The 22,171-nt window shown below is 42.5% G+C and overlaps 2 protein-coding genes across 2 annotated transcripts; both read right to left on the minus strand.

The window, feature by feature from the left end:
- Nucleotides 1-7,956: 7,956 nt before the first annotated feature.
- On the minus strand, nt 7,957-9,492 carry odam (odontogenic, ameloblast associated). The gene is made up of 9 exons (XM_053855305.1): nt 9,433-9,492; nt 9,336-9,371; nt 9,216-9,263; nt 8,647-8,916; nt 8,522-8,578; nt 8,319-8,441; nt 8,206-8,238; nt 8,057-8,143; nt 7,957-7,992 (listed from the first exon to the last, which is right to left on the minus strand). The coding sequence occupies exons 1-9, from the start codon at nt 9,490-9,492 to the stop codon at nt 7,957-7,959; spliced, it is 750 nt and encodes a 249-aa protein (XP_053711280.1).
- Nucleotides 9,493-16,166: 6,674 nt separating this feature from the next.
- sparcl1 (SPARC-like 1) lies at nt 16,167-21,280 on the minus strand. The gene is made up of 11 exons (XM_053856385.1): nt 21,174-21,280; nt 20,568-20,623; nt 20,427-20,492; nt 19,320-20,132; nt 19,064-19,157; nt 18,727-18,848; nt 18,545-18,665; nt 18,345-18,481; nt 17,187-17,335; nt 16,961-17,109; nt 16,167-16,894 (listed from the first exon to the last, which is right to left on the minus strand). The coding sequence occupies exons 2-11, from the start codon at nt 20,619-20,621 to the stop codon at nt 16,866-16,868; spliced, it is 1,734 nt and encodes a 577-aa protein (XP_053712360.1). The 5' UTR covers nt 20,622-20,623; nt 21,174-21,280; the 3' UTR covers nt 16,167-16,865.
- Between the last annotated feature and the right edge of the window lie 891 nt (nt 21,281-22,171).

Raw genomic sequence — 22,171 nt, forward strand, 5'->3', positions numbered from 1 at the left:
TGGAGTCAAGCCTCACTTTCCTGTTGAATAAATCTGAAATGACGTAGTCATCTGAAAAAGTCACAGGAGGAACTGATGAAATACTAATCCGGCATCTTTCCTGGCTGGTTACAAAAAAGCCTTTTCAGTGCAGGTGTTGGAGCGGCAGCTTGCTCCATCTGAATATGTTCTCTACATTTGTTTATTTAAATTGAGATGTTTCTCTTGTTTTTGAGTGGATCTGTCAGACTCAACATGGACAGTGAAACCCTCTGGAGACCCTGCACCTTGCCACGGTGCTGCTGGACTTTCCTGCCCACTGCGGTCAGGTTGCACAGTGGCAGACTTGGACAGGACTCATTGTCATTGCTGGGCTTTTTGGTCATTTGCTTGTATTTTTGGAGGCTATTTTTAGTCTATTATTATTATTATTATTATTATTATTGCTGTGGCGCTCTCTTTGGTGGTGTGGTGACTTTATGCTGCTTCTGTCAAATGTGTATTTTTAATGACTGAAATATGAGAAACGTATGCAACATGTTTTTGTAGTTTGACTTCATAGTCATTTCAGATTAAAACTAGCCAAGAAAGCGAATTAAAGAATGGACCACATGGAAATAGATGCCTTTGTATGATCTCAGTTTATTTTTACAGTTTTAGTACATTGTGTTCATCCAGCTTGTTGAGCCAACAAGGCCAATAAGGGCAATAGGTTCTGGATCTGAGCTGTATTTCCAGTCAGCAGAGGCAACAGCTGGGCCAACAGAGTGGTGGCAGTGTTGGTGTTTTCATTGCTCTCCTGTTGACACAAGACACAAACGTTTTAAAAGAAGAAGAAGAGCTGAGAGGACATGAAATGAACAAGACATACTGACATCAGAGCGCTTGACAAGTGAATGAGCAACAGGTCCAGCCTGTGAAGAGAGCAGAAGGAGAGCTGTTAGCATCGGAACCTTCTGACCAGAGGACCTCCTCACTCTAGAGTCAAGACTCATTCAGACCAGAGCGCTGGACACCAGCATCATGACCAGGGCCAGAGCGACCAGCTTCACTCCCAGGGACTGCATCTGGAAATGAGATGAAAAGACCAGATATAATCGAAGCACAGGAAGAGGAAACACAAGGCAACAGGCAGCTCAGTACCTTCGCCAATGTTCGAGTGGACGTTTGATTCAACTCTGCCAGGAGGCCTTTTATAGTGTCTCTCAGGAGCTGGTTAGGCAAGAGAGAAGGCAGAGCAGATCATGGTCATGTGCTTAGAACACCAGCGCGCTCGGCGATTACAAATCAATAATCGTCTGAATGTTGAGGGATTATTGGGCAATGATGATGCAAACACTGTCTGGTGTGTCAGAGAAAATGGCAAATGACAAAATGCAGCAGCAAAAGTGTCCGATTTGATTCTGCAGACTCTTCACATGTTGATAGGAAAATTGACGTTCAGTTTGGAGCTTTAGCTCATATAAAGCCAGCGCCATCATCTGTTTATCCAACTTTGTGGGGACCAATTCTTGACAATTCTGGGGGACATTTGGCTGGACTCAACAAGGTTAAGCCTCAAATTGAGGATGTAGACTTGAAAATAACTGGGTCGTGATAAGTGGGTTTCAGTTTGGTTCAGAGTCCTGAAGGTGAGCCATGTGTTTTGGAGGGTTAGGTTTAGGGCGGTGCTTCTCAACATTTCGGGTAACGCCCCCCAACTCTCTGCCGCCTCCCTAAATCGAATCATTTGTCAATATAAGTGCACCTCTGCATAACACTGTATCCTTGTTAACATGACAGAAAAGAAAAAAAGATAATATAGATCAACTTACAATAAAGAACAACTTTATTAAAAGAAAAGACCTGAAGTGCATCAATTTGCCTGAAATAAAAAACAATCATGAGTGGATGTGGAATACACTTTATCGTAGTATGGCAAGAAAGTGTCTTCTGAGGTCACATTCACCTTCAGTTTTTGACCTCAAAACAGCACTTTCCAGTGTCTATTGAATCCCTTCCATATGTAAGTTACCATGACTAAAACTCACATCTGTCATATAGAACATATGATGACAACCTCCGAGGTCTGGAGTCAAGCCTCACTTTCCTGTTGAATGAATCTGAAATGACGTAGTCATCTGAAAAAGTCACAGGCGGAACTGATGAAATACTAATCCGGCATCTTTCCTGGCTGGTTACAAAAAAGTGAAAATGGAGCTGTTTCAGTGCACCTTCTTTGTTCCTTCTACATTTGTTTATTTGTGCCGATGTTTTTTTTGCTTTTGTGTGGATCTGCTGGGCCAGTCATTGCTGGGCTTTTTGGTCATTTTCTTGTATTTTTGGAGGCTATTTTTAGTCTATTATTTTTGTTATAATTATTTTGCCTGTGGCTTTTCTTTGGTGGTGTTGTTACTTTAGGTTGCGTCCGTCAAATCTGCATTTTAAAGAGAAATGTATGTTTTTGTGTTTTGATTTCAAAGTCATTTCAGATTAAAACTAGCCAGCAAAGCTAATACCAGGAAAAATGAATGGATGAGATCAAAGAATGGACCACATGGAAATAGATGCCTTTGTATGATCTCAGTTTATTTTTAGAGTTTTAGTACATTGTATTCATCCAGATAGTCCAGACGACAGTAAGGTCAATATGGTCTGGAGCTGAGCTGTATTTCCAGACTGGAGCAGAGGCAACAGCAGGGTCAGCAGAGTGGTGGCAGTGTTGGTGTTGGTGTTGGTGGCAGTGCCGGTGCTTTCATTGCTCTCCTGTTGACACAAGACACAAAAGTTTTAAAAGAAGAGGACATGAAATGAACAAGATGTACTGACATCAGAGCGCTTGACAAGTGAATGAGCAACAGGTCCAGCCTGTGAAGAGAGCAGAAGGAGAGCTGTTAGCATCGGAACCTTCTGACCAGAGGACCTCCTCACTCTAGAGTCAAGACTCATTCAGACCAGAGCGCTGGACACCAGCATCATGACCAGGGCCAGAGCGACCAGCTTCACTCCCAGGGACTGCATCTGCAAGTGGGAAAACCATTGAAGACAATTGAGACAACAAGCAAACTAAAGTCGTATCTTACATTCCTCAGCTTCTCTTGTTGAATCTGCTCCTGACCAACTGCTTGCAGGGTCTTTATATATACACAGCTCCCAGCCGAGATTCAGGCACCTCCTCTGCTGTTGCAATCAAACACCTCCATACTGGCCTTTCAACATGACCTCATTTTGAAATATTAATTCCTTAAGATGATCCGCGAGCTTCTCACAGACACAAACATGTCGTGAGTCATTTTGAAACAATGATGTTGCGCTACATTCTTGGTGACTGTCGGACGGAGGGAAGTTGAATCTCGGGCGTGTCACATGACACAATGGCACAGGCCTTAGTTGGTATTAATAATTTAGCACTTATCAAAATCATGATCAGTTTTCTTCTTCTTCTTAAATGTGTCAGTTGCGATTCCATCCTCTGCCTTCTCCTTTTATATTCTACAATATAAGACCAGTTTATGTTGTTTCTCAATCACAATCACAAGCAATGGCTTCATAGAATTCCTAAATTATTTTTAAAGACAGAAAGTTATTTAAGAGTGCTGAGGGATGAGTTTTGGATACACAAAAAGTCAAAACAATAAATTCAATATTTTTTTTTTACTTACAAATAAAAGACATTTTGATTCCTTGTCATCTTTTTGAAAAGAAAAAAAGAAAAAAAAAAAAAAATAATAATAATATATATATATATATATATATAAATACATATTTTACTAAATTGTCATGAAAGTGTGTTAAGTGTGTTAGTAATATAATAAAGATAATAATGAATACAATAATAAAATGATAAAATAAATCCAATAAAAACAATAAAGCGGAATTAAGACTTACAGCACTCAGAACCACCTCAAACAGGTGTGTTTAGAGGCAGCCCGGATATAGGATTGTGATGCTTTCAGAAAAGAAAGAAAGTCCGATACAACACACTGCTACAGTTGCTACATGCTATTTTAGGTGCTGTTTGCCATTATTCATGATGTAAAAAAAAAAAAATAAGGCCACGGTGTATGATTCTGTTATCACATTTCAAATTTCCGACTTCCACCAACAGCATTGAATGCATCATCACTAGCAGTTTTAACTATATACATATACATATACATATACATATACATATACATATACATATACATATACATATACATATACTGTCACTGCTTCTTCATTGTCAGTGAAGGGTTCCACAGACTGGGATTTTTATTTGCCACACTTGTGCATTCAGCATAAATAACACCATGACAAAAATGAAAATAAAATAGTTAATAAGCAAGTTACACCTTTCCTTATTATTATTATTATTATTATTATTACTATTAGTTGTAGTGGCGAGGCTGCGCAGCCTCATCTCACTGTAATAAAGCCGCAACATTGCCAAACTAGAAATAAAAAACCATGAGCCAGACATGTCAAAATATTTTTTTATCATCAAAGACTTGGTCTCAGATTTATGGCGTCATTTGTCGGCATATTTGCCCATATTCAAATGGGCTGACTCTTCCTGTCACAACAAGAGTGTGGGACGAATGAAAGATGTGTTATCGAGTGCTGGTTCGGGGTTTAAGATGACTGCAGAGTGTGAAGCAATTCTTCTCTCTCAGTTTCTCAACACCTAATATCTGAAGTATAAATACTGCAGCGCGGCACGTACACACACTCAGAGCTGAGCAGCTGCTGCTGTTGGAGTTTTTGATTTACTTTACTGCACTCAAGATCTTCAGGGATGATGAAGACATTTTGTGTCGTAGCTTTGCTGCTGTCGGCGGCCGTCGCTCAGGTCAGTATCACTTTAGAGCTTTTAATGTTTGTTTGTGTATTTTTATTGCTCAGTTATTTATCAGTCTTCAAGGTTTAGTTCAGAGCAAATGTTTCTAGTGCATAGGTCAGAAGACAGCAGTTGAAGGGTTAAAAAGGTTTGATGAAGTTCTGTTTTGTTTGACCAAATGAGGCCGTGTGAACCGCAGCAGTCGGAACAAGAAGATGAGGTAGCCAAGATAATCATCTGGCAGCTCACCATGTACCATTTCTCTTCCGGGCTTCTCCCTTCAGGGGTCACCACAGTGGATCCTCTTCCTCCATCTCACCCTGTCCTCTGCTTCCTCTTCTCTCAAACCTACAAGCCTCATGTCCTCCTTCACCACCTCCATTAATCTCCTCTGTGGCCTTCCTCTCCACCTTCTGCCTGGCAGTTCCAACCTCAACATCTTCATCTACCAATGTACTGGCTCTCTCTCTCTCCTCTGTACATGTCCAAACCATCTCCATCTAGCCTCTCTGACTTGGTCTCCTAAACACCTGAGCACATGTGCTGTCCCTCTGATCCTATCATCATCCTGCTCACTCCCAGAGAGAAGCTCAGCATCTTCATCTCTGCTACCTCCAGCTCTGCCTCCTGTCTTTTCCTCAGTGCCACTGTTTCCAAACCACACAACGTTACTGGCCTCACCACCCTTTTTGACACTTTCCCTTTTATTCTTGCCGACACCCTTTTGTCACACATCACACCTGACACTTTTTTCCAATGACTCCATCCTGCCTGCACTCACTTCTTCACCTCTTTATCACACTCTCCATCGCCCTGGACAGTTGAGCCTAAGTTCTTAAAATCCCCCACCTTCTTTCCACCTGTCCACTTGGCTCCCTCTCATTCACACACATGTATTCCGTCTTACTGCGGCTAACCTTCATTCCTCTTCTTTCTAAGGCAAACCTCCACCTCTCTATCTTATCTTCCACTTGCTCCCTGCTCTCACCACAGATCACAATGTCATCTGCAAACATCATCGTCCATGGGGCTTGTTACACCTGTCATACATGTCCTTCATGTATATATTTCATATTTATCTCCGTCTCTGAAGGACGATTACCCGGCGACCGACCCGCCTGAATATGGAGTGAATGCAATCGATGATGACGCTGCGCAGGATTATTACACCGTAACTACTGCTGTACTATACTGTCTGGCATGTTGAGATTATTGACTTCCCACGTGCTCCTCCAGGATTCCGAGTTCGGCAATGGCTATCAGCAGAGACCAGAGGGAAGCAGTCTCCGTCATGGAGGAGGCATGAGGAGACGACCCCATCAGAGTGCTCACCAGGTGCTTCTCATTTTTTAAGTCAAAGAATATGCTGAAATAAAAATGCCATGATGTGCTTCTCACTGTCTGAACTGCCTTGTGAACAGTGGCCACGGCACCATGAAGTTTTCATAATGAACAATAATGCAGTGATGTTTTTATGTGCCATCTAAAATGTCAAATATTGGCCACATTCACTTCATTTATTTAGATTTATCAAATTTTAAGAGGATTTCAATTGGGATTATTAAAGTATAAAAATGATTAAATTTAAGTGTTACGCCATGCAACAGATGCATTTAGAGTTACTGTAATTTTATATTTTACTGCATAAGAATGATTACGATGCTGTAGATATTATCTGGAGTTATGCATATTAAATATATTTATCAAAATATAAAAGATATAATGTGGAAGAATTTGTGTTTATTAGACTCACAACGTCACATATTCATTTGACAGATTTATATTGTTTCGACATTTTTGAATAATATTTAATCATTTTTGTTCAACCTCTTTCAGAAGGTGAACTTCACTAGCATTTTCAAGGTGGGCAGAAATGGCAAATGATCTTCGTCACAATTCATAATAATTCATATGAAATAGTAATATTAATTCTTTTTTTTTCCAGGCCGAGAACGTCACGCTTGAGGTAACAACAATGCACACAAAATGGTTACAAATCAAAAATTTTATTTATTTGTTTTTTTTGTCTCTAGAATTTGGACATCTTGAGAGAGGTAAAGCGGTTTTTCATTCAAATGTAACCAGCTCTGCTAATCTGAGGCGATGAATCTTGCAGAAGGGGAACAACTTCCTGCTGCGGCCATTGAGGAGGCCTTTTGTATGTATTCGATCACTCATTTATTCAATTATTTTTATTATCACTTTGTTCTGAGGTATTCTACACATAACAATTGATTACTTTTGCAAATAGAATTCTTGACTATTTATCATCTTCAATATACAGACACATATTTTCTACATATCCTGCATCAAGTTTATTTATTTTATTTATTTACTTTTTTTTTTTTTTGCTGTAGTTGTTTGGCAAGACAATTGCATGGTGAAGCAGTGGGTCAACTAAATGCTGAATAATGATCCGATATAAAAGCTCATAGATGATCGATTTTTAATGTATTACAAACTTGTTGCACAAAGCCGGGTTCATGGACCTTTCAAAATGTATCTTTATTTCTTTACTTACAGCCCAGAAGATGGTGGCCTCGCGAGTTCTTGGTATATTTTTATTGCATTTTTTCTCAGTAGCTATTGCATTTGTTTACTGTTTTGATCAATTCTTAAGACTAACTCAATGTCTTTCTTCAGGTTCTGAGTATCAACTCCACCCAGGAGGTAACGTTCCTCCTGCAGCTTCACTTTACAGTCAAATGAACATGTTATTAAGTGTGTCCTCTGGCTTCAAAACAATATAGGGCCAAAGCTCTCTGGAGCTCGGCGTGTGGAAGCGTGTAAGTTTGATTTCTGTTCGTAGCAACTGACAAATATCTACTTGCAACATTGAAATAATGAACTTTTCTCGGGTTCGGATGGGTGGAAACAATGCAGGGAACTTCTAACTCATGAGGTGAGATAAACTTAACTGTCATTAATGTCTATTTTATCTTCACTCTTTTTCTCCCTTTTTGCTTTTCGCCAGCTTTTGGTGGTCAAGAAATGATTCCTCCAGCTCGAGACAACACCATGGAATGAGCCACAAGAAATCAAAATAATAAATGAGTTCAGCAAACAAAGTGCTTTATTGGTCGTTTTTGACAGCAGACTGATGCCTGAAGACAAAAAAAAATGTTCCAGTTTGGTTTGAAAAAAAAAAGCATCAGTGTTCTGCTTTTTCCTGCTGGATTTCAAGGCTCGAACAGGAAAGGGAAGTTGGTATTACCCTGAAATAATGAGAGTCAGTTGAGTAGAAAAAAGACTTCTCATTGAATCTCTTCATCCTCTCACCTCATCTCCTCCTGGTCCAGTGGTGTCCCCTCGGGGAACTGGGGGGATCGTGGTCGACTCTTTCCGAGTCCCCGCGTTGGGCCACGTCTGCCACAAATCGTATGTTAAAAACAGACGCACAAAAGCAATAAACAGTGAATTAATTCTACCTTTTCTGCTGGGACCTTCGGCACAGACGCTTGCTGAAAACACAGTGACATAATATTGATAAAAACGTCTGTTCATTCTATATTCAAATACATATTTCAGTTCATATACTCACCTGCAGAGGGAGCTGTGGTCTCTGCGTGGTCTTCTCGGGGTTCTGTTGAGCGTTGTTGGGCTGCAGGACGGCGTTGTTCCTCTGCGGCGGGAATCCGTAAGAAGGAACGAAGTAATTGAAGCCCTGCGGATGACGCCAAATATTGAGTCTTCCGTATGTTCAGAACAAAAGGGTTTTGTTTTGTTGACTGTTTTGCGTCTCACCTGCTGTCGATGCATCTGAGGATATCCAAAAGCAGGGTACTGGAACTGTGGGAACATCTGTGGGGTCAAAAAACATCACAGTCAACAGTGGCCTGCCGTTATTTTCTGCTCTCTCTTTCTCTTGCCTGCACTGGGTTTTGAGCCACCTGTGGACCGTTCGGATTGTTGGGGTCCTGTGGAGGGTTGAGCTGCTCCTGCTGGCCGTTGGGGACCATGACGGGGGTCAGCTGGTTCCCCTGGTTGGGAAGCAACAGCTGAGGCCCCTGGGGGTTGAAGGGGCTTCCCAACTGTGGGTTGAGGCTTCCCAACTGAGGGTTGAGGTTGACCATCTGCGGGGTGAGGAGAACATCTGGCTGCTGCTGCTGCAGGACGAACTGCGGCAGCAAAGAAGAGGCCTGGAAAACAAATCTTAGTTTAATGAAGAGAAGAAGAAGAAGGTTTGACAGCTTGGAACCATTGATAATGAAGGAAAAAAGCTTGTGAATGTGATGCTCAATCTGAAAACCTGAACATTTTAACCTGAAATTTTAGATTTTCTTGTTGTAGAGGGGGCAGCAAATGAAGCTCCACTCTTCCTCCTATTCCTCTTTACACAGCCATCCTTGTTTGACAAAAGTCAATGATTTTAGTTTGACTATTTTTTTTCCCAGAAGCCCTTTTCTTAGATTAGTGATCATAGAAGTGAAGCCTCCACCTGAGCTTGTCCGAGTGCAGCAAGAGTCAGTCCATTCAGCCTCAGGATCTGAAGATACAAGTGGCATTATTAGCAAATATGCCTCTTTACACTGAAACCCGGATCACTGTCTGTTCTTACCTCATTGCTGTTGCTTGCAAGAATCCCAATCTGGAGCTGTGAAGTGAGATTTAAAATAAGTGTGGCATATTGAAGAGTGAAGCGGCAGGAAAGTTACCGGTAGAGCGAAGATGGTCCTGCACATGCAGACCAACAGAAGGGCAGTCTGCATCTCCATCATGTCTGGAAGAAACGGGTCAATCTTCTCCCCACAGCTGGCGATGACAAGTGGCGATGGCTCCTGGTCTCAGTGCAGGTTTCCCTCTCTGTGTCTCCTCTCCACCTGCTCCTCATCCTTATAAAGCGTCCAGCCAAACCGCCAGACAGCGTGCGGTCAGACGTTCCTCAGCAGACACTGACACGCAGCAGCGGTGTGTCATTAGATACAAGTCATGTCTGTGAGTTTCAACACCGTTTTGTTTTGCTACAACAGCAAAAGAAAGGAGTTTGGGAGATTTCAGTGGAGATCAAGTTTGGGCGAACTTGGGTGTAATTATCAGAGATACAGGCGATACGAGGAGGAAGACAAGTCATGATCAGATACATAAAACATCATCAAACATGATACACTTTAGCTACGCAGCATAGTTTAACAGCTGCAAAAAAGGTATGGTAAAGATAGCTGCCTATTTTGGGACCATAACCGACTATTAAATATCAGTAGTTATCAATCTCTGAGCACCAAAACATTAGACCATTTCACAATTGACACATCAACACATCAAAGGACACATACTTTTTAACCTTACCCTTATTCTAAGTTTAACACTATATCACTATATATATATATATATATATATATATATATATATATATATATATATATATATATATATATATATATATATATATATATATATATATATATAGCATTCTGTTTACATCACTACAATCAAACAACCTGGCAAGACTTTTTTTGTGAAGTAAAATAATAAATAACTAGCAAGTACATTATAATGATTTGAGTGTGTCACCGCTTGTTAAAAAAATCTGATCAAGAATGTTTCATTTATGTCTGTGTAGTGCGTGTCAACTCACCAGTCAATTGTTTATTGTTGTTGGATGATCAATAACAATAAGTGAAACTTGTGATAATGGGTTTATTTTTTGAATCTCACGCGAGGGATCAGATGAACGAGAAGATACACTTCGAGGGATTTGAAAAACAAGAAAGAAAAACCACGTTTCAGGGATGAAATGGACTCACACGTCCAGTAGATGGCAACAGAGAGCTACAACAGATGCATTCAGGCAGTCGAGTTTATTAGAGAATGATGTGTTAGAAAAGTGTGCTAGTGTCATGTGTTCAATGATAAAGACAATCTGAAGTGAAGAAGATATTCAGTTGGCGGGGTGGTCACCATCACAGGCAGGTTCAGCTGTCCCAGGAGCAGGGATCTGCGAAACATCAGACATGACTGAATAAATTCTGGTGATCCAAACATTTAAATACCACCTGAGTGTCCTCAGTCTTCTCCACGGTGTTTTCCTGAGCCAGGATCTGCCGCTGGTGAGTCAAAAGAAAAGCTGTTAGTCAATGTATCTCCACAGTCTGAGACAGGGTCATCCTACCCGGAACCTTGGGAGAACATCAGGCGGTGGTGGAAGCTGCTGCTGCTGCAGCTGCTGCTGAGCAGAACCTCCCATCAGAACCTGATTTCAACACGGAACATTCAAACCTCCACGCAGCCACAGGAGTAGTAGATGTTTGGCTGTATTGCTTACCCCCATGGGCTGCTGGAGGGGGTTCACCTGCGGCACTTGGGGGCCTCTGAAGTAAGGGAGCTGCGGTAAGAGAGGAAGGCAGTGAAAAACAGAGTGGATTCCATCACGTTTGGGGTTGACTGACCATGTTGGCTGCAGGGGCCGGGTACATATTGGGAACAGGAGCCGCAACACCAAAGGCAGGAAAGCGGGGAACAAACTGAAGAAATTTAAGGTAAAAATAATATAATGATATATCAGAATTAAGACAATAACTTGTGGTTTCAGTGGCATTGAAAGATGGATGGTGCTGACCTGAACAAACTGGGGCTGCGGCACCAAACCTGCCCCTCCCAGCACCGCCAACTGCGGGTTCAGGCCTCCAGCCAGCAGCCCTGGATTCGCCCCGATCCCCAGCCCTCCTCCATTCAAGGCCGCCAGCGTCATGAGTTTGGAGAGCTGAAAGAAATAGTTTGTTAATGAGGAAAAACTTGTGCTTAGTTACAGGGTGGAACACCAGTCTTACCTTCCCTGCGTTGACCTGCGAGAGAAGAAAATGTCAACCGTTACTGAAGAGTGTGTAGTGAAGGTGTGGAGGTGTGTCAGTACTTACATGAGAGAAGAAGGCAAAACACACCAGGAGAATGATCTTCATTTTGGATCTGTCCAAAACAAGCATTCAGGACATGACAATAATGAAGTCGATCATAACAGAAAACTGCTGCCCGTACCGTGCGCGTCGATGTGCCCAGGACTTCAGTGGTCACCTCTGAGTTTGGAACTGCTTATATGTGTCCGGGAGATTACATTCAGGCCAATTGGGGAGAAGACTGGCTTCTAATGTTTGTCACCTCCATGTCATGATGTGACACCTTTTGGGTGTTTTTCTGTGAGATTTAAAGAATTTTACCATCGTGATTGAGGATGGTTGGGACTGACCACAAACAGCCCGGTGATTCAGAGCCATGTGGTGGGTCGAGGGATGGTGCTGGTGTTGACTGTAAAACCCTCTAAATGTTGAGGGTTTTTTGGTCAGTGGGAGCAAACAGCTGATGTCACTGTGAGGAAGAGTGAGGAAGATGAAAACACATCATATGTTATGAGTGGTTTACACTGACTGGTTGAAGTAACCGGAGCTAAATACTTCATGCTATCGACGGAAGGTCGATGTGGACCAGGCAGATGAGATGCCATTACAGGTTTTGGTGCTCACTAGCTATTTTAATAGAAACTTGCCCCAAGTGTGAGTTATAGTGCTGACGCACTTAACATGTGACATGAAGAGTGTGGTGTGAAACTGGGAGAGCGATCAGTAGTGCTGGGTCGATGAAGTTTCATGAAACAGTGTCCTGATTTTCAGAGGCCACCAGATGGCGCTGTCTGCTGTAAAATGTTTGGAATTGATCAATTCATTCAATGAAACCTCACCACATTTCTAAACCAAGAGCGCCATCTAGTGGCCTCTGAAAATCAGGACACTGTTTCATCAACCCTGCAATACTGTTTCATGATACCTGATCTACCGATCACTAGTGATCAGGAGGTCAGGTGTGACTTAACACTGAAACAGGGTCAATGGTTGAAAAATATAAAAACCAACATTGTTGAGCTCAGACTGTATTTCATAAAGATGAAAAGAGGAGGAAAAGGGAACATTTTAGGTGTCAATATATCAAAAGCATTTCAAGATTAATGTATCGTTTGTTACTTTTAAGACACAGAAAATCCAGTAGTGTGAATTTGTGTGTTTTTTTTCTCCCAGAAATTCCAACTGGCAAAACCAGTCTGTCTGAACTGTGGTGGTGGGTCGAGACGGAAACAGGAAGGACACCACCCTGCTGCTTCTCCTGAGCTGTCTGGAGTGAGAGGGGCCCCTGAATTCACAAATTGTGGAGTCCCTAATCCGAGTCATTTTACTGGGACTCAAGATTAAATTCTGAACAGCTCCATGAGCAAGTTGGTCTTGTGAGCTTTGAAGAGCCTCATGTCCAAACTATGTTAGCAAAACAAGTTTACACAGACCAAACAAGTCAAAGTAGATGATACAATGTTAAAGAATTTTAAAAAATAGAATAAAAAATGAGACCACATGATTTAAAAGGACTGTTTTATTTGGAGCTCAACTTGGACTTCAGGTTTTGGCCCCTAGTGAGAGATGGATGGTCTTGATCTAAACAAAAAGATGATGTTTTTTGACGACGATTGAGCCAGATCACACTATGTGAATACCGGGTCAGGCACCGGGACCAGGAGCAGGACCCTATGAGGAGAGAGGTTGCACTAGTTACACGTTCATTTTGTTAAACTCTACTGAACTCTTTCACTCTTCAAAGATGGTAGAACAGGTCAGTATGATCCTCCCAGCCATCAGAAAGGAACCCAAGTTCTGGTGCCTATATGTTTTTCCTTTTCCACTGCTGCAGAAGCTTATATCACCACCACCTACATAAGAATGTAAAAGCCAGTCCACAGTCTCGCCACAGTTATTTGAGTTGACTGAAGCTGTGGAGGTCTATGTTGTTTTTGTCGTGAATAGATAATGGTCTGTCATGCAGCGGCAGGCAGCCACTTCATCCTGTGTGTGCGCGGTTTGCCGCTTCTGTTGCAGCACGCAGGAACTTGATGTTTTGCTGACGGAGCCGACCACAGCAAACCAGGTAAACACCCTCCAGGGAAAGTCTGGGCTGCAGCCTAATTACACACTGTCACCCAGCCGCTGTGATGAAATATTTTTCTTTCTGTCTGGAATTTCATGTCACACAAACCCGTTTGAAAACGTTGCTCCCGTCCATTATGTCATAGAGACGTGATAATGATATGGTGTGAGGCTGTAAACAGAAGATCGTCGAGGTGTAAAAATAACACACGAGTGAGTCTCAGATGCTTTTATTGGCTGGAGGATCCTCACGATCCTCGCCTCATTTCGTCGGCGTATCCTCGATCTCCATCCCTGAACACTCTTCGTCTTCGTCCTCATCAGACGCCCCCTTCAGCGCGGGGGGTCGTCTCAGACGTGCGGCCACCGACCGCCGCAACCTTCCTGGCAGGTTTCCTCCGACAGCAGGTTGTTGTCTGTTGTTCAGCACCACGGCTGGGTTCGGCGGAGGCTGCGGGCCCAGTCCACTGTTGGGTTGAGGCAGCAGAGCGTAGAGAGTGAACGGCGCACCTCCTCCTGCACCTTGACCTGCTTGACCCGGTTGAAGCGCGCCGATGGGAAGCAGTTGCTGCAGCGGGCCCTGACCGATCTGGTTGGGTTGGATCAACAGTGCGCCGCCAACTTGCGCCAGCTGCGCGAGAAGAGCTTCAACATTAGCCAGAAGGCCGGTTTGTGGCCCGTTGACATTGTTCCCCGCTTGGTTTGCCGCGGCGTTAGCAAGAGCTTCAGCGCTGTCTGAAGACACGCCGCACTCCACCACCACCAAAGTCGGGAGGATGACCCACAGGACGGAGAGCATGATTGATCAGGTGGAAGCAGAGGTGAGCTGCTTATATGCAGAGCGCAAGGTCCATCCCTTCCAGTCAGAGTCCGGGCTTTGATCTCATGGAGCAAGTGTCTGTCGTCACCTTGGCCTCGGTGGTCGGCTGTTTACCTGCTTCATCGACCAGTGAGGATTATGTGGTGAAGACACAAACCGTCTGATAGCAGCTTCCACTCTGAGGACTTCGTCATCTCGGTGTGAAGTCAATTAAAAGACCAAACCTGGGCTCTTGAGGTCAAAGTCAATGTTACGCAAGTGTGTCTTCAATATACCAGAAAAAAGCAGCAGAGTCATTCGAACTCGAGCCCATTGTGTCCAGTGCATTTGCTGACAAAAAAAAAGGATTTTACAATGAATTGTGAATTACAAATTGAAAGTTTCCATGTCATTCTAAATATAAACCCCCCAGTCAATTGGATATGGTCGGTAGGTTCCACATAACATAACACTGAACGTAATTCACAATATTTTTTCTTCAACTTTCAAAATTAATTAAAACCCATTGACCCACATTTTATATTAACTTCAATATTTAAAGTTGTGCCCTTGATACTGTTTTGTTTTTTATCATTGTAAAATTTATATAAAAAAATTTAAAAAAATGAAAATAATATTTATTATTATTATTATTATTATTATTATTATTATTATTATTATTATTATTATTCATCGCCATCCAGCATTTTTACATAAAACCCCATTACGTTACATGTTTTGATTTTTTTAAGTGAGACACTGTTCAACTCTAATGTAAAGTGACAGTTTTGTTTTGGGTTTTTTTTATTTTTTTACCTCAGTCATCCACTTTCTACTAGTGATGGGTAGCTAAGGCATCATGAAACAGTAATGCAGAGTTGATGAAACAGTGTGCTAATTCTCAGAGGCCACTAGATGGCGCTCTTGTTTAGAAATGATGTGAGGTTTCATTGAATTAGTTATTCAAGTCCAACATTTTACAGCAGACAGCACCATCTGGTGGCCACTGAGAATCATGTCACTGTTTCATGAAACCTCATCAACCCTTCAATACTGTGTCATGAAAATTCAACTACCTGACGTTTTTTCCACTGTAATTCACCACCCCAATACTGTTGTTTCAAGGTGGTGCAGAAATAACAATCTCAATAAGGATAATATTAACAGGGATTTATTCCAGAGATGTGAACATTTATTTCTGCTGCTGTCAATATATCTTAAAAAAAGGTCTCATCTATTTTCATTATATTTTTCATATATTTTTAAGAAAGGTTCGGACATTGTAGCTCTGGTTTCAAATGAGCCAAGTGTGTACAACTGTGAGTCAGTTTTCAATGACAGAAAAACAACCCAGACAGCAAAGGTCTGGTATCACAATGGACCCATCAACCATTTGGTCCCAGCAAAGTCCTCATTTCAGACTATTGAAATCAATACAGTAGTAAAAACTACGACGCAGGGTTGGGTGATGCACCATTTATAAAGCAGTGTCCTACTTTTTGGCTGTCAGTAGGCGGCGCTCTCGGTTTTTAAAATGATGTTTGTGAGAGAGCATCAACAAACGGCTTGAATATGGCAGGTAACAGAAAGAAAAATGATAGAAAGTGATGAGCCGTCTCATAGAAAGTGATCGGCGAGCGCCATCTGGTGGCTTCTGAACACAAGGTCGCTGCATCATGAAGCTTCATCACTCCATCACCCATGACCTTCTACTCCAGTGACACGCTCCAGTGAGCTGGCAAGTTAGTGACTCACTAGAAGACGTCAAAAACAACAATGGAACTTTAAATTCCAGGGGCCAATTTCCCAAATATTGTCAGCGATATTTTCACTTGTGGTCTCAATATTTGTGTCAAATTTATCATTGTGGCACTTCATAAATAAGAATGATCATCTTGTCAAACTTTGATGATTGTTTTTCCGTTTATTTTTATTCAGTTGCTGAAAACCAAACAAGGAAATTGTGCAATTGCTTCCTCTCGGCTCGGTGTGTTTCCTTATCCAACATTTCGCAGAAAAGCCAGACTTTTCTTTCCCTGTCACCACAAGTGCAGAGCCGAGTCAACAAGTATGGCGCAACATGTTCTCATGTTTGCTTTGTTTTGGAGAGAGGCTGAGAGAGTCGCTCTCCTACATCGTAACACATTTTATAAGGACTAGGAACTTTAAGAGGATCTATCAAACAGACGGAAGCTACATCACAGGGATAAAAAAGAACAGGAGTAAATCTAGGTTTAAAACTCATCTGCTCGTGCTTACTGTCGAGTGACTACGTCTAAAGTGGAGAGTCTATTGGATCACATGTCCAAGCAGAGACGCAAATTCTGGCTTCTGTATGTAGAGATCAAAGGCTATTGAACAAATATTTCGCAGTCACGATGAGAAGTGAAACTCAGAAGAGCAGGTTGACGTCGACGTCCTCTGCGAAGGAAACACACTTGTCAGATTCACACCTGCGACTTCCTGTTCAGCAGATCCTGAGCTCACCATTCCTGATGCCGAAGCAGGAAGTCCACTCTTTGACGGAGACCTGTTTGTCCTTGTCTGCGTCGCACTCTTGGAAGAACCTGGAGGTGCAGTGTTCCATCGGCACCAGCGGCACCCGGAGCGGAGCCAGCTCAGAATGAGACAGGAATCTAGCGGGCAGGGTGGGGAATGTCACTCTCACGTGGTGTCCAAGAGATTTTTGGAAATTTGCTGAGGGGCAGCAGACCTGTCTGAAGGGTGCTGGTCCAGCTGAGCGAACTGCCAGTGAACCGGGTAGATATACATGTTGTAGTTCTTCTCAAAGTCCCGAGCCAGCAGCTCCACAGAGTGATCGCCAGCATGGAGTCGCCGCTCGCTCTCGAAGATTTTCTTCACCTAAGAATCAAAGTTATTGATGCTGTTCCTCTTTCATTACTTCTCCACCTGGTCCTAGATCCGACTCAGGGCCTGTCCCAATTCTCACCCTAACACTCGGTTTCGGACCGAAGGCACTCGGTGTTCAACACTTGAAATGATCCCTTCAAACCGAGGGAGCTCCAGAGGTGACTTGAAACCAAGTGGGAAAATGAAGTGTGGACAGATTCCCAGGATGCCAACATGTGAATTGAATAACATCCCATAAAAACAATGGGACAACAGGGACGTTTTTGTAAAGTAAATCACATCACGCATTAGTGACCGAAAGGGTCGACCGCGTCCGGCAAAATTAATATTATTGAGTATGTTGTTATTTCTTCTTAACAAACAACAAACGGTGGCTGGCATCCAGGCTAACGTTAACATCCACATACCTCTAACAAATGTATCACCGAAACACATCAACGAAGATCGGCTCCACCCATTTCTTCTCCGTTCCGTTGGTTCGCCAAACAAAGTAAGATGGAGCTGGCATTTCCAAAACATCTCCAACACTCAATATACAGTAAACTTCGGCGGCCAATGACACATTGTCTTAAAGTGTAACGTCATGAAGTGCTGCCCCAGTTCTTAGGGAAGTCAATAACTTGGGCATTTCATACTGAAGGACACTCAGAACCAAGTGCTAGTATTCAGGGTGAGAAATGGGATTGGGCCGTGCATTTCCTCTTAGCTGTGGCAAATCCTATTTTTTCCCTCTGCAACTCTCAGCTAGAGGCAGGTGACAAGTGATGGGTCGATGAGGTATCATGAAACAGTATTACTGGGTTGATAAATCAGTGCTCTCATTTTCAGAGGCCACTAGATGGCGCTCTTGGTTGAGAAATGATATGAGGTTTCATTGAATTCATTGCTCAAGTCCAAACATTTTACAGCAGACAGTGCCATCTGGTGGCCTCTGAAAATCAGGACACTGTTTCATGAAACCTCATGAAACATTCAGTACTGTGTAACCTCATCCACTCACTCTAAATCGCTGTTTCGAAGTGAGGAACCCAGGAGTGACGGAGTCGTGCTCGTACAGCTGCAGAAGAACATTCTTCAGCCAGTCCCTCATTCTCAGGGGGAACTGGACCAGCTCCGAGTCCACACACGGGGGGATGACTGAAACAGAAAGGTCCCATTTAAGGATCTAATTCAGCACAAACGGGCTCGGCTGAGTCTGACTTTTGCAGGAGCCGATGTAGTCCATGTGTAGCTTGTGGCCTCGCTTGGTTCCCTCAAGGTTGCACTTGGTCGCAAATAGTTCGCAGGACGTGTCGTACGTTTTGTTGTCTGTCCCACAAACCTGGAAGAATCCAACATCGAATGACCCCTTCATCAACGGGACCGGACTGAGACTCACTCACGTGATCCAGCTGGCTCACGCTGGAAGGACACTCGGAGGGTTGTCGGCACACACAGCCGGGTTTGTTCTCTGCATCAAGTTTGCAGGTTTTCCCACGTTTGCAGCGGAAATTGTCGCAGGGATCTGCAACAAAAAAACACCATTAAAACTCAAAAACACGTTCTCCCTGTATAGAGTCTAATCTAATCCCCCCCCGTGAGCTGGTCTAAGCCAGCGGGGTTGTGTTTGGATGTCGACCATGACACTCTCGGTGCGGATGGTTGAGCAAAGCAGCCGGTCAGCAGATTCCCCTCTAGACTGTTGGTTTAATGAATCAGTCAGAACATGCCAGCACCAACCAGCGGGGCCTTCGGGGTCGGTGGGCGACACTGAACTTGGGTAGAGATCCGCCGTCGCTCTAATCTGGACTGGATTCATGCCAACCACAGGACCCTGGAAAAGAGAGATACATCGAAATGTGTTTATATTTAAGTGACGACTGAATACTGCTTTTCCATTCTTAACCACATGAGGGCAGCAAAAATCACAGAGCGCATCACATTCATTTCAAACCCTATTGGAAGTTTTGTTGGGTCAACTGGACGATCATCTCACCCACTTCCCCGCCCTCCTCCTCTTCGTCTTCTGAATAGTGGGGTCAGCAGTGCTGTCCATGGACTCTTGAGGTTCTGGCTGGTTCTGTTTGTCTCTTGACTGCGGTTCATCCCTCTGGGGCAAGTGCTTCCTGGTTCTCTGGTTCTTCCTCTGTCTTCTAGTTTTCCCATCCTTGTTTTCTTTCGCCCCATTTCTCGGCGCCGCAGACTCAAGGTCCGTTCCGTTGTTCCGTTCCTGTGAGTCCCGCAGAGGTTCTGCTCCGTCTTCAGGTTTAGTCTGGAGCTCAGACGTGTGGAGATGTTTGTCCTCGCTGTCGGCTGCTTCTGTGATTCTCACGTCAGCACGAACTGACTTTGTTTTCTCCGCTTTGACATCTGGAGATTCACTCTGGGGATGCATCAACATGTGCAGAGGTTCTGGAACTGCACTGTCAGCATTATAGTCCAGCTCTGCACTGCCCTCTTCCAAGATCACACCTTGTTCTGACTCCACTTTATCCTCTGAGATCATCTTCTCCACCTTGTCCAACACTCTGATCTTCTCATGCCCTTTTTTTAACTTCCTCCTCTTCGCACCATGTTTCTTCTCGACCTCGGCATCACCCAGCTTCTCCTCTTCTTCGGCCTCCTTCTTCAGAAGAGAAACCAACTGCTCTTCACTGAGAAGAACCGCCGCGCTTTTACTTATCTCCATCCCACCATCGTCCTTGATGGTGTCAGGATGGTCCTCTGAGCTCAGGTCGTCCTCCTCCGGGCTGCTGGACTCAGAGGTTGCTAAGATCTGGTCCTCGCTAACATCATCAGGCACCAGAACCTAAAGAGAATATTCGTTACAGTTTACTCTTTGATGTAAAATATTTTTCGATAGTTATTAAATTTTTATATATATATATATATATATATATATATATATATATATATATATATATATATATATATATATATATATATATATATATATATAATAAAAGAAATACATTTTATATTTTATTTATTTTATTTAAAGAAAAAACATGAAATTGTCAGGAGCGAATAGGAAAACTGTAAAATAACTCCACTTGTATGTCCCATAATGTACCGCAACAGTTCCCACTCAAATGAAAATTACCATTTCTTTGGTCGTCTGTGAACTCTTGTGTGATCCATGGTGTTTTCCGTGAGCTTTATTTCCCACCTGCCATGTGAGAAATATTTTCAATGGTATTCCTCATTTCAATTTTCAACAGAAGAACCAGCCGTGGTTACTCACAGAGAAGGACAACGTCGCTGCCAGAAAGCAAACGAAAGCAAAGTTGACCCTCATACCTGAAGTAAAAGAGCCAGCGTTTTAGCAGTGAATAGAAAAAAATATAAATCTAATCACATGACTTCAGAGAAAAGGCTGCCAGGGCCCCATCGTTGGAGGACGACCGACCTCCAGCGTTGCCATGGTCACCCGCCTCTCTGATGCTCCGCTCACAAAAGTCACATTCAGGGCTTAAGTAAACACCAGCAGCTACCAGACTGGAAAAAAGTGAACTAAGTCCACAAACGTTTTTGTCTTTGCTAGCAAACATAACAGACTTCAATGAACGCCTCCAGGCCCAGTCATAACGTTTGGTTGGGTCCAGAAGATAGTGAAGGATATTGTGATGCAGCTCACACGGCAAAAATAAATGGTAGCATTTTTATTCATCTGAAGGATAAATAAATAAACAGAAATAAAAAGGTTCTGTGCATGAATAGTGGAGCGTCAGTTTGCATGCATTAAAAAAAGCATAAAAAGACTACACAACGAACGACAAATAACACTATGAATTACAAACAAATGGAAACATAATAATAACAATCATTATTAAAAATCATTGTATATTACCTGGGGTTTATTGCAGCAAAAGACGTGACGATCCAACACTGAAGTTGAGACAAAGATGAGGCAGGTTCCCCCAGTGTCCACCCCAACGTGTCTTTCATCGATGAGGCGGGGAGGGTCTTTTGGACCATTCAGACAGTCCGGGGGGCCGAAACTGCGCAAGCTGCCAAGTTGTGACATAAAGCACAGACCATCTATTCCACTTCGACTGACAAATAATCCAATTTCACTGAAATCTAACCAAGGAAAATTTGAAGGAGAACTGTGAGCACCTCTTGATCTTCAGGAGATACACAGTGGTGGAGACATGGTCACATATTTTACTGTGTGTAATGGCAGGATGGCTAAATCATAATTTCATGATGTGATAGTGTTTTTTTTCTCAGTTTTTGAATGCATTCTAAATGAGTTATTTGCTATGACAATGTCGAGAACTGACAACATTAAACTGTCAAGAATGTTTTTTTTTTCTAGAAGACAATAGACAAAAAATATTGTTTGAATTTTTCCGTGTTTGTTTCATGCAGCCACATTTAACAACACAGAACAAAATGTCTCCACTATTTTTCATGATCATATTTCAGATAGTGGCAAATTTTAAGGGAGTTTTCTGCCACTGCCACCAGTATCTCATAACACACAAACAGGAAGTCATACTATATCTTCATTCATGTCGTAGAGTGTCAACTATTTCCAATATGAAAGCGATTTAAAAAAAAATGTTTTATAACAGTTCTCATCTGAAATTATTTTTAATATATAGAGATTTCAATAGGGTGCAGAAAGTACATTTCTTTCACCCAGAAATTAATAATATAAATAATAAATTAATAAATAATACTAACATATGAAGTCAATCAAAATATTTAGAGAAGACGGTTGATGAAATCAGAGACATCAATACTCCACTATTATTTTTAATCCCTTGAAAAGAAAAAAGTTGCAGAGAAAATTGATTGTAATTGAAGTCAACCATTTTTGCTCCTTTTTTCTAATGCAGG

Source organism: Synchiropus splendidus, chromosome 2 (assembly GCF_027744825.2).
Source record: "Synchiropus splendidus isolate RoL2022-P1 chromosome 2, RoL_Sspl_1.0, whole genome shotgun sequence".
Classification (NCBI taxonomy): Eukaryota; Metazoa; Chordata; class Actinopteri; order Syngnathiformes; family Callionymidae; genus Synchiropus; species Synchiropus splendidus.